Source organism: Nymphalis io, chromosome 5 (genome assembly GCF_905147045.1).
Source record: "Nymphalis io chromosome 5, ilAglIoxx1.1, whole genome shotgun sequence".
In the NCBI taxonomy this organism is placed as follows: Eukaryota; Metazoa; Arthropoda; class Insecta; order Lepidoptera; family Nymphalidae; genus Nymphalis; species Nymphalis io.
Window position 1 is genome coordinate 3,898,912 of NC_065892.1, and position 12,354 is coordinate 3,911,265.

General features: G+C 34.2%; 1 protein-coding gene across 1 annotated transcript; it reads right to left on the minus strand.

The window, feature by feature from the left end:
* Window positions 1-391: 391 nt before the first annotated feature.
* Window positions 392-8,231, minus strand: LOC126768476 (kinesin-like protein KIF18A). Its single transcript, XM_050486613.1, has 8 exons — window positions 7,553-8,231; window positions 7,169-7,387; window positions 6,541-6,746; window positions 6,121-6,425; window positions 5,815-5,996; window positions 4,720-5,638; window positions 4,130-4,249; window positions 392-1,012 (listed from the first exon to the last, which is right to left on the minus strand). The coding sequence occupies exons 1-8, from the start codon at window positions 8,105-8,107 to the stop codon at window positions 942-944; spliced, it is 2,577 nt and encodes an 858-aa protein (XP_050342570.1). The 5' UTR covers window positions 8,108-8,231; the 3' UTR covers window positions 392-941.
* Between the last annotated feature and the right edge of the window lie 4,123 nt (window positions 8,232-12,354).

Consider the following 12,354-nt stretch of genomic DNA (forward strand, 5'->3'; position numbering starts at 1 on the left):
CCTGGTAAATTGATTTGAATGAATTTGAATGCTTAAAAGCATTAAATTTAAAAAACTAAAACTCTTTAAATTGTGAGTTAAATATTCTAAACATAAACGCTGCATACACTAACAGCGCCAACACAACGCGGGACGCGTTCATCCTCCACGATTGGGATCCCATGTGTCGGGAATCCTGCTTGACACAAACACCCAGCTAGACAATCGAACAAAGTTCAGAAAGGATTTTTTAATTGTACAAAAAACTTGCATGAGCAAAGGCCTAAGCAAAAAGTCTTTATAACATTAATAATTTCTGAATAATTTTACTATTTATTGTAAACCAATTAGCTAACCAGTTTATAAGAATGTATTAGTTTTAAATGCTAATATAATAATAATAATATGCTAATATATTATTATATCGAAGGCAGTTCCGTGTGGAAACAACTTTACACCCCGCATACGTAGAAGAATCCGCAGACCCACAGTGTTTCAGTTTGATGAAACTTCGCTCAAATACGGAAAACTAATCCATTCGCAAGTTTTACTTCGCTAGATACTTTATTATTTGATTAAGTTACTTTATCGGCTCGTAATGTATCTTAAAATAATGTTTTTAATTATATAAAGATACCATATTAATTGTTCCTAATTCCTAAACAATATCAGCGATCAATACTTCTAGTTGTAATTCTCCTTTTTATATTACTGTTTAAATAATGTCTAATTACCTTTACAATTTTACATAATCTTATAATAATTAATAATTAAAGTTACTTCACGATATATCTTATCAACACTTACTGCCTTTAAACAAATACATTTATTGCAATGTCCTTTGATCACCGATTGTCACTGATGGTCGCTGGTGGTCACTGATGATGACTTACGGTCACTTGTGGTCGGTAGTGATTAGTGGAGGTCACTGCTGGTCAGTGATGGAGACCGGTGGTCACTGGTCACTTCCTCGAGTTGATGGCTGCGGGTCTCGAGTACGGATGCGCCTGCACCCTCTCTCGTGCTCGAACTGCTTTAAACCCCACTGATCTCTCAGTGACAGTCGTCTTTCTCGAGCCGTCTGTTAGTTTGTTAATGAGACAACACAACATTAACGCAAACAATACATGTTAGCTAGTTAATATTATATGTTTGGCTACGACACACACGCTACGTAATCGAGTACACGCTAGGAACACACAAATGGTCAATATCGAAATTAAGTCATATAGCGACATACGTCTTAATAATTTATATAATATACAAACATACATGCATGTTTTATTAATTTATTAGTTTCAACATTTATCAATCAATAAATATTAATCATGGGTGTTTTTGATTTTTAACGCAAACTGATATTTATCCGATTTCAAATTTACAAATCGATTTCAAAATCCTATTTTAAATACCGCCATATTACATACCAAAAAACGCCCATGACTAGTAAGTAGTAAGGTCGATGATTGTGTAACAGAACCAACAAACCGAAATCAGAATCGCAAAATTCGCGCTATCCTTTTTATTCCGCTTTATTCCAATTGGTTAGAAAGAGAGAAAGCGAATCTCATAGTAACCAACAATCAGTTTGTGTATGGTATGGTGCGAATTGTGTACGGTGTCGTACACAATTCGTTTGGTGATATCCAGTGATTTTATTTGTCGATTCGAAATCTTTAGTGGTATCGATCTATAGATCGTTGGCGTTTGGTTCGGCCAGGTCGATTTTTGAAATCGGATTTTTAGTTCGCGAAATCGATACGAATCGATTTGTGATGGAAATCGGATTTGGGATTCGTTTTGATATATCGGACATGCCTAATAAAGAGTTAAATATTGAAGTTACGTAACTCTTTGCAAAAACCTTTATGCCAAGCAAGAAGTGGGGTCACTACGTACGATACGTTTATCTCTCACAGCCTGTTTTGTCCTAATCTATTAAGACGCAAGTATAACGTACGACCAATAAAATCTTCTAGATGAACAATTATTGTTATTTCAACTGAGACTAGAGAGGTACGTTGGGATACAGGCGCAGCCAGACCAGTATCACAAATCGTTTGTTTCGTGACATGAATTTTATGAAATGCACAATGACTTTTGTTATATTTTATAATAATTAAGTTCGATTAAATTGGTATTAATCGCTTTGTGACCTTGTCTAGGCCCCACTCTCTCTTTTGGCCGTATACTTTTAAATATTAAATTAGAAAATGTAAATGCGTAACGAATAAATGAATAACGAATAAATGAATATTTAGCATCAACATTAAAAAAATAAGAATTATAGGGCCAAACTCATAGTTTAAAGATCATCTTTATTCTTAAGTCCAGAAATTTTCCCAGTAAAGAACTCGTGTGTAGAGTTGACCGTTATTATTTTAATAATCGATTTTTATTTAAAAAAAAATACTATTTTGACACAAATCATCAGAACCAAATAGTTACAAAGTTGTGGTTAGTAAATACCCAAACAATTAAAAAATATTAAAACATTACACAATCTAAAGTTCATACAGCCTTACTTATAAATATTGTTTAGCGGATGAATTTTTTTAAATAAAAGATTGGCGTACGAGCATATGGGCCACCTGATGGTAAGTCATCAACGCCCATTGACATTGGCATTGTAAGAAATGTTAACCATCGCTTACATCGCCAATGCGCCACCAAACTTGGGAACTAAGATGTTATGATCCTCGTGCCTGTAATTATACTGGCTCACTCACCCATCAAATCGGAACACAACAATACTAAGTAATGCTGTTTTTCGGTAGAATACCTGATGAGTGGGTGATACCTACCCAGACGAGCTTGCACAAAACCCTACCACCAGTAAGTAGTATTCAAGCAACACTGTCTTCTTTTTTCGAATGTCAAATCAATAATTACCGAAAGTGAGCGAAATTAGTGTTTAATTAAACGCAAAGCAACGTTTATATTTAAGGCCGTTATATTTAAACTGGTTCACGAGTTCAAAAACAAGTGATAATTCTACGTATAGAGATATTATATATAGTTAATGAAAATGTTTAATACATAGCATTTTATACCAAGCTACCTGCCCTGGGAGGTTGAATTCATATAACCTCCCATCAACCGGGGCTGGTTGCACTCTTATAGTTGAAATTTCAAAAAATCTTTTCGCTTTTGCTTACGTTATAAAATAAAACTGTTACAAGTTTCTACTTTATATACGTTGAGTAATTTTAGCTGTGCGTTGATAGTAAGTCGGGTCAAAAGATTTTAAAAATATGAAATGTTAAAAAATAACAATCAACCAGACCATTAATAAAATAACGCTAAAAATTTAATTCAAATATTATATAATAGCTTTTTTCTACCTCGATACGGTAATAACAATTAATTATAATAAAAATATTATTCATACTTTTGTATTTGTTTCATGGCTCAATTAATTTATAATAAACACACAGACAAAAATTACCGCAAGTTGATAATATCATTAAATATTTTTGGCAACATAATTCCTCAAAGCGAAATAATTTTATGAAATTTTGTTCAGTAATCTGATTTAGAATTTAGAAAATTTTAAATAAAAAAGGCAAACTTTACGAAATAGTATAGTTTACGTTATGTTTTTCAATTAATAATATTTAACTTTTTATGTTTATTTTAAGATCACTTAACAATATACGGTTATGCGCGGTTCTTTATTTTCAACATTAAATGAAAAGTAATAATTAAAAACTTTCAAAAGGTATTTTTTTACCAACATCCACATATCTAATGTGGATGTTGGTAAAAAAATACCTTTTGAAACTACTATAAATAAACTATTTATTTATTCAACGGTAATAGGTTTCGTGTTACGTGAATAATGCATGTGTCTAATTTCACTGAAATTCTGCCACATGTGTATTCTACCAACCCGCATTGGAGCAGCGTGAGGGAATAAGCTCCATAACCTTCTCTTCAAAATGGAGGCTTTAGCCCAGCAGTGGGACATTAACAGGCTGTTACTGTTACTGTGAAACTTTTAAAATTGTTTGTCACAAGTTTAAATTTCAATCACACGTATTACGCTCCAACAGGAGTTAACAGTTTAGGAACTCGTGAAGCAGTCTAATTATGGGAGTTAGTAGTTTTTTTGTTTTTGGGCAAAGAAAATGTATGGGAGGTTCCGTACCCTGCACGGTCCGCTGGAGCGGCGTGCCGTCGCGCGACAGGCTCGAGCCGAACCCGGGCGGGCGCGGCGTCACGCGGCGCTGCGGCAGCGCCTTGCCCACCGCCGGCCGCACCACCCGTCCTGCTCGCACCACACGCATCGGGGATTAGTTGGAGTACATGCGCCACATACGAGGGCCGATGACTCAGACACTCACTTCATCGACTGTGATAATCCGATCTTTCAATCTGACAAACCGTGATGATCACGCGCAGGACGATCGACTGTGTGTGCTTAAGAGTGTAATGTCTATTGGCCCGATCGGGGACTTGAACCCAGAGCTCGTAGTTTTCCGCCTTAGATACTAATCGTAAGATTTATTTAGTATATGTATGTACGAATATTATTAAGCGATGAGGATCTTGCTTTTATGCGTTAGAAAATTCGAAACTAAATTCTATCATACTTTGAAGACAAAAATATAAGTCCTTGAAAATCAGACATTTCTGGTATAAAGAAATTGTGCAGCACTATAAAATATTAGATTATTTGTTAAACTGACTAATATATTTTTACTACTCCTACTGGATTACTTAAAGCAGAGGCCTTACCTTTGTTGTCATTGAAAGTTATAGTCCGAGGCATGGTGTTCGTTCTATCCACTAGCCCCTTTTTCATAGGTTGGACTTCAGCCTTCAACTCTGGTTTCACAGGCAAATTTTTCCATGCTTCAACTTTACCCGCAAGCACAAAGGTGGAATTTAATTCATTTGGATCTAACGAGACATAATTCTCTACATCGAGAGCGGCATTTAAGTTCATTTTCATTTTCTTCGCCGAATTAAGATTCCTTGTAGTGTCCAAACTCTCCAGCGAGTCATTTATTATGATAGTTTCGTTATTAGCCAGCTTAATAGGTGTTCCTTTGCGTTTCTTTGAGAGAACGGGTTCACAGTTTTCGATGTCAGTCAAATCATCACTATCTGTAACTATATCAACAGTGGAATTCATATCCTTTATATCTAAATTATAGTCCATTGTTGTTGTAGGTTTGTCCAAGTCCAAAGTTGATAGAAATTTGAAATGACTATCACTCTCCGTGTCTTTATCTGACCAAGTGATTCCTTTAGCAGATTTCGCTTTCTTCATAATCTCCAGGTATTCAGCCGTCAGCGCCGGTGGCGCTTTGTCATAACCTTTCAACGTCAAATATAATTTTTTAAGCATATTAGGCATATCACTCATGTATTCCGTAAACGCATTGATCTCGTCATTCTCTATAGCGAGCAATTTGTACCGTAAATTGTCCCTCGCTCGGAGGTGACGTATTTCACTTTGCATCTGTACTTTTTCGACGAAGTCATTCAAGTCAGGACAACACGCTACGGCTTCATTAAGAAGTATTTGTATCTTCTTGTGGCTCTCATTCCATTTGGTCCAAGCGGCCATTATTTTGGAGTCTAAATTGACAGACTGTCTTAAATAGTTTTCTGCCGCACGCTCCTGTCTCGGGATTTCTTCGGTGCACATCTACAATTACAATAGATCTTTAATAGAAATTTTCACTTGTTTATTTTTTAATGAATAATTACAGAAATTAATAATAAATAAACAAACCACCTCCACTGACTCTGACTCCGTTTGTTAAAGCTTTGAATATGAAAATAAATAAATAATGCAAATCTGTAATGCTCGGAGCGTCGTACCTGCTCCATGGCGTCGCTGGAGGAGCGGTGCGCGAGGTCGGCGACGTGCGAGAAGGCGCGCGTGCGCAGGCGCTGGCGCAACGTCAGCACGCGCTGCTGACTCATGAGGGTCAGCAGGCGGGCCTCTAGCGCGCCGTGAGCGAGCTCCTCCTCGGTGATGCGGCGGCGCCACTCATGTTTTTCTGAAATAAATACTTTATCATTAAAAGGAAGCTCCCATACAAAGTTTAAAAGCAGTTTTGAAAGATGAAAGATTAGGACGTGAATAGGTTGCCTTTAGAATTAGATAACATCTTTTTTGATTACCTTTATCCTTGACCACATTAGGTTCCTTATGGACCGTTTTAACAGCACAAAGTGTAAGTTTCGCTTCCAATTCTTTAACTTTTTTCTTTAATTCTTCGTTTATCTTCACATACTGTGACAACCTCATATCACCATCCACAATATTCTTCTTTATGCTAAGCTGTATCTTATTAGCTCTTGCTGCATACTTTAATGTATTGTATGTGTCTTCGTAACTTATGCTCGATGGAGATACATTTGCAATCATAACAGTTTTACAATTACCGCCAAGGCTATCTTTGAGGAGGCGTGTCAACTTCGAATCTCTAAAACAAAATATTTAAGAATGAAATTGTAGACCAAAGGAAACTTAGTAGCTTCATATGACAGTACTTAATAAAATTGTACTAGTAAAATAACTGAAAAATAATTATATATTACCTATAAGGTATGTAACTGCTACCATCTGCCAATTTGTTAATACAATTGCCAAGAGACAGTAGGCTCTTGTTGATATTAGCACCCTCTTTGAAGCGCTCACCCACGCACCCGGTGGCAGAAGCACGTTCACTGCCAGCTAAGTCTATCATGGAGAGCTTGACAAGACGTAGCTGACTGCTTGTTTTGTACCGCATTTTAACATATACCTATAGAAAGTCAATTCAGCAGTTACATTTATCACTTGAGAATGATTTATTTAAAATATATATATACTGTCAGTTATAACAATAATTATTCTTAATAACAATAATTTTAAAATACTTTAAAGTCTGACAGGCCTTCACTTTAAGTAGAAAATATATTTATTTGTTGTTTTAAAGTTTTTCATTTTCAGATAAGGTAAATATTTTTTTACTTTATTTCAATGCCCTTATTTATATGTCGTCAATAATTTTATATTATAATAGAGATATTGGCTATCCCTATGTTGCTTAGGACTGAGTTGTAAAACCTGCTAAACAATTTTCGAAGATCAAATTCTTTAAAAAATTTCTAATCAGGCACACAGATATCTTAACTGTCTATATGTTTAGTAAATGTTATATACTCATATACTTAGTTAACATACCTGAAAAACAGCATGACTCCTAGAGCTTTCAGCATTTGCATCTGTGGGATGTTGCGTTCTATTTTTATTGCCATTTTCTAACATGTTTAGAAGCTCCCGAGCTGTCTTTATGTTGTTGAGAGTCAGCCCTGCCACCATCACACCATATTTGGAATCCTCTCGCAGTTGTAGAGGTGTGTTAGAAGGTTTGAGTAAATCGTATACACTCTCATTATACACCTAAAAAATTGTAAAGATTAAATTTATACCATTTAACATAATTATTAGCTTAATAAGTTTCATACAATAAATTTTAAAACATATTTGGTTGTAGATATTTTTATGATTATTGAATATATAATAAATACTTATTTATACTGGTTGAACATATAAATTAATACCTACCTCTATATATGAAACACCAATGTCAAATTCTCTCTCCTTCTCAAATGAGTTAATAGTATAGAATAAATGTTCCATTGTCAAGTAAGTAATTCCGGGGTGTTCCTTATTCCCAATCATAGTAAATGTCTTTCCCGCGCCAGTAGCTCCGTAAACAAACACCGAACAATTATAACCTTCCATTAAGGAAGTCAACATATCCTTCGTCGTAGTTTCAAAGACATCTTGATTAGTAGCATTTTGTCCACATACATTATCGAAAACAAACTTCAACTCTTTGTTGGCGCGCTTTAGAAAACTTTTATTTGGCTGTTGGACGCCTTGGTAGAAAAATGGTCGTATTTCTTCTTTGGGGTCAAATACTAACATTTTATCATCAACAACATCGACCACTACACGATTATTGAGGTCCATTTCCTTATCGTTCAAGGGTCTAACTCGTACCACGACTTTTATATTCGCAGCCATATTCTGAGTCGATCCACTTTTGGATGGTGCGAGTACTGTAGAACTTTTCGGCCTGCCCAAGCCAGGGCAAGCTCTTTCAATTTTAACCATTTTTCACAAAAACTTTGAACATCGATATTACTAACGTATCAGTGCACAGCAAAAGCAAACCACTCTTCAGAATTATTATGAATATCATATAAAATATTAGCTATACGCGCACTTAGAAAGTAGAAACTCAATGTCGTATTTTAGTTTGAAATTTTGAATCGTATTCGTAACCGTCAAAAATTTAAACTGACAGACGCAATCGGTAGTGAACGGACGTCACGACTCACGCATAGTATAAGAATAACGTTCTGAAACAAATACCATGTTAATTTCAAATATATTATTGTGTTAAGTAATAATGTTCAACTATTTGTCATTATTAAATTTAGAAATAATTAATAAATAAAATAAATTCCACTTAAAATAATAATAAAAGATAAATTTTAAATTTTATTTTATAAAATAAAAAATAGATAAGTTAGTAAATAAATTAATCATATACACATAAGAAACAGATCCACTTTTCGGAATCGAAGTTGGAGAAATAGTTAATAGTAAGCAAATAAAATACCGATGTGACGATGTGGGTGAAAGTCTGCAACAAATAGTTAAGTATTTACATAAGCAAGTCCTATAACCAAAGGCAAGATTTACTTATCCGGCTTATCCTCATACAAAATTAACGTTTATTTATACACAGCGTGGCTAAGACGGCGTCTTTATTGCGACGACGTCGTTGTATAAGAAACAAATACAATTTCCCCTTAATTTCCGCCGCTGATCTTATCTGGACATAACGAGAGCCTTAGCATTCAGTCGGGATTCTTAGTAAAACTTCGGAGAAACCGGAATTTCATTGAGCCTCTATTGTGTACAATACATACGCGTCTTGAACAGATTTCGATCGTGGAAGTCTATGGATTGTTAAAGTTTGCCAGTTGTCGTAATTACAAATAGTGATTTTTGTTGTATGTCCTACTTCATAAGTCAAAATGTAATGATTTAGTTTGAAAAACTTTATGTTTCTTTTCTTATTCATTGACTATGTAATTTATTTTTTAAATATTTCTTTAAAGAGCTATTTTTTTCTAATTACTTACGATTTCCAACGCTAAGTCATAAATTTGATCTAGCGTTAGTAGTATAGTCTTTCAACGAGCAGCTTGTTGTTTGTTAATAACGGCATGTTACTGAGTGACGAAAACACGACAAGTACATAACAAGCTTAATAGCCAGCTGTTAGACGACGACGGAAGTTCCTTTTTTGTCGTTAAATTATATACTACTTAAAACAATAATAAAGAGAACTGCAGCTGACACAACCTTCAATCACATAATGATTGTATTATAAAATATATATCTGTACATATAAAAATGTAACTGATCGCTGTCTGTATATGAAAGATATATGAGTTAAACATTATCGGAGGCCTTTACCAACTCAATAGAACCCAAAACAATAATTGTTAGAATTTTTGTCTGTTTGTCTGTGCGTTTCGGCAAGCTTAGAAACGGCTTAATTGATTTTGGTGTGGTTTTCATTAATGTATGTGACAAACTTCGTCTATTTTATTCCAATCGGTTTATGAATAAAAAAGTTATGTGAGTTTAAAGAACCACGTCGAAAATGTATTCGATAAAAATGCTATAAAATAACTGTTCTGTTCTGTTCTTGTTGTTGAATTGGCTAAAACTTTAACTACCTATAAATGATAGTATGTAAAATTATGATGATTAAAAGTTAAAAAATGGACAGTTTCAGAGATTTAGATTCTCCAATGTAAGTTGAACTCAAATCTATATTATCAATCATATTAAATTGGGTTCAGCTTATGCTGGTCGTTTTGTTGCCTTTAGCATTGAGTTATTTGCAGCGAACGCACGTATATCGGAGACGCACGGCGCTCCCTGGTAACAGGGGCCTGGTAAACCTCTGTCTATATTCGTTTCTAATATATTTTGATAGGTTAGGGTAGTAGCTTTTTTAAAAAACGGATTAATAAAAAACAAAATACGTAATATTTCTTTTGTTTTTCATTACCATATATTTATCTTTATTGTTACAGTAATTGGTTTTGTTGTGTTCCGGTTTAAAATGTGAGTGAGCCAGTGTAATTACAGGTACAAGGGACATAACATCTTAGGTCCCAAGGTTGGTGGCGCATTGGCGATGTGAGCTATGGTTAACATTTCTTTCAATACCAATATCTATGGGCGGTGGTAACCGCTTACCACCAGTTGGCCCATGTGCTCGATTGCCGACCTATTTTATAAAAAAAATAAAAACTAACTAACTAGCTATTGTCTGCGGCTCTCGTTAGCTCAGTAGGTTAGAGCGCCGATATATAAATTGTCTGCGGCTTCACTCCCGCGTAAGTATAGGTGAAGGTTGTAGGGAAGTCTGTGATTTTATATTAAGAAGCATGAAATGTTGTTCTGGTTAGAAAAAAGTATATTACGGCGTTTTTTTCCATAAATGAACTTACAGTGATGCCTGTAGTTTGACTTTATATATTTAATAGAGACCTAAATGGGTTGAAAAAAAAAATTATTTAATTTGTTCTAAAATAATGCATTATTTATTAAGACGTTTTTATAATCATGGTATTATCATAAAAGTTATCGACATAAAATCATAGACAGTTTTAGTAATTTTTATAGTTTTGACATATTTCAACAAGTAGTTGAGTAGGTTGTTTGAAAATAGGCCCGCATAGGCCGGACCGGCCATCAGAGCGTCACGGTAGCATGCGAAAGCGGTCTCGTGGCGCTCCTCGTTAAGACGGAAAGGCTACCGCTGGTTTTTTAGTGAGTATTCCGAAATTCGGTTATTATTGTTTTCGCTTTGTAAATAACTTTGTAACTTAAAGTTTATAGGTTAGGTACCCTAGCTATTGCGTTTCGTCGCCGCATTTTTTTTCTCGTGGTTATGTTAATTTTATACTTAGTCGGTTAATTGATAATAAGTACTTATTTTTTTAATACACAGATATACCTATCAGTTTTAAAAGGACACAATTTCCTGTGCACGTATCGTTTGCAGTCACAATAAAGCATAGGAAAATAAATCCAAGTATGTCGGCATATTTTTAAGGAAATGCTGTTTTTCTCATGGCCAATTGTGTGTTGCCCTCTCTAGATCCGGGTGCTGCGAGAACCAATAAATACTAATATCCCACGAATATAAAACTAAAAAAGTTATATATATTGAAATATTAAAAGTCTGCTCTTAATGATTTCTTTAAGCTATACGCGGGTAAAACCGCGGGCACAGCTATTTAAAAACCACATACTTCAAACAGTTTTGTAGCATTATGTATATTAAAGCCATTTATTAAGAAAAAACAATTGACTTATTTTTTACATTTTAGTTCATTATCTATTACTTTTTGAAGTTGTTTTATTTTTAAAAGCTTTTTCGTGGTAACTAAAACAGATTTAAAAGGGTCGTTCTACGAATGATGTTAAAATTGCTTCACTTTTTGTAATAAAAAGGTTTAAGTACATAAAATGGATGGAAGAAATTACAGTATCTATTGTACATGTATTCTGTGAGTTATCTTAAGTATTTTATTACGAAAAAAAATAATTATATTTTTAAACATTATAGCGTTAACGAGGATGCTTTTGATCTCATTACGTCTATTTTAATTTGATGTTTAGTCTTCTTTTTTGATATGCCAAATGTCCTCAACAATCAGTATAAATTAGTTACTAGACGGAAGCCGAACAAGAGGTCAGGTTATGAGTAGTACTTCTTTATAAGATTTTTTTTTAATTTAAGAAGCACACGGGCAAAGGGACTAATTTGATGGAAAGGAATCAAAAATATTTTTAGCCAAAAAAATAAGTTATCATTCAATTCTTCTTTATTACTTTTTTATGTGTATGTTACAATCACCTGCTACCTTGACTGACCGCCGAAAACCCTAGTGTATTTCTAGGGTTTTTAAAGCTCTTTCGAGAGTAAAATCCTTGCTTCACCAATGTTCATCATCCTGCTGTATACTGTTCAGGCTAAATGTAATCTTCTACTTCTATCATTTCTATTCATTGATTTTCAAGCAGGATATGTAAAACTTGAATTGTATATGATTAACATTACTTTTTAATTGAAATGATTGAAATTTATGATTAAAAGGTAAACCTACCGGTACGAAATGAAGAATCTACGGGCTTACCTTTTAATATAACAATAATAATATCCTGGGACATTATTCACAAACTGCCATCTGATCCCAAACTAAGCAGAGCTTGGATTTACTATGAAAACCAGACAACTGATAGACTACATATACTATTTTTCT

Bases quoted from the DNA above. Each gene is read 5' to 3' on its own strand.
- LOC126768476 (XM_050486613.1), bottom strand. From the start codon at position 8,107: ATGGTTAAAATTGAAAGAGCTTGCCCTGGCTTGGGCAGGCCGAAAAGT. The intron at 7,388-7,552 runs GTAGGTATTAAT...ACAATTTTTTAG, and splicing joins TTGGTGTTTCATATATAGAG to GTGTATAATGAGAGTGTATA. The intron at 5,997-6,120 runs GTAATCAAAAAA...TATTTATTTCAG, and splicing joins TAATGTGGTCAAGGATAAAG to AAAAACATGAGTGGCGCCGC.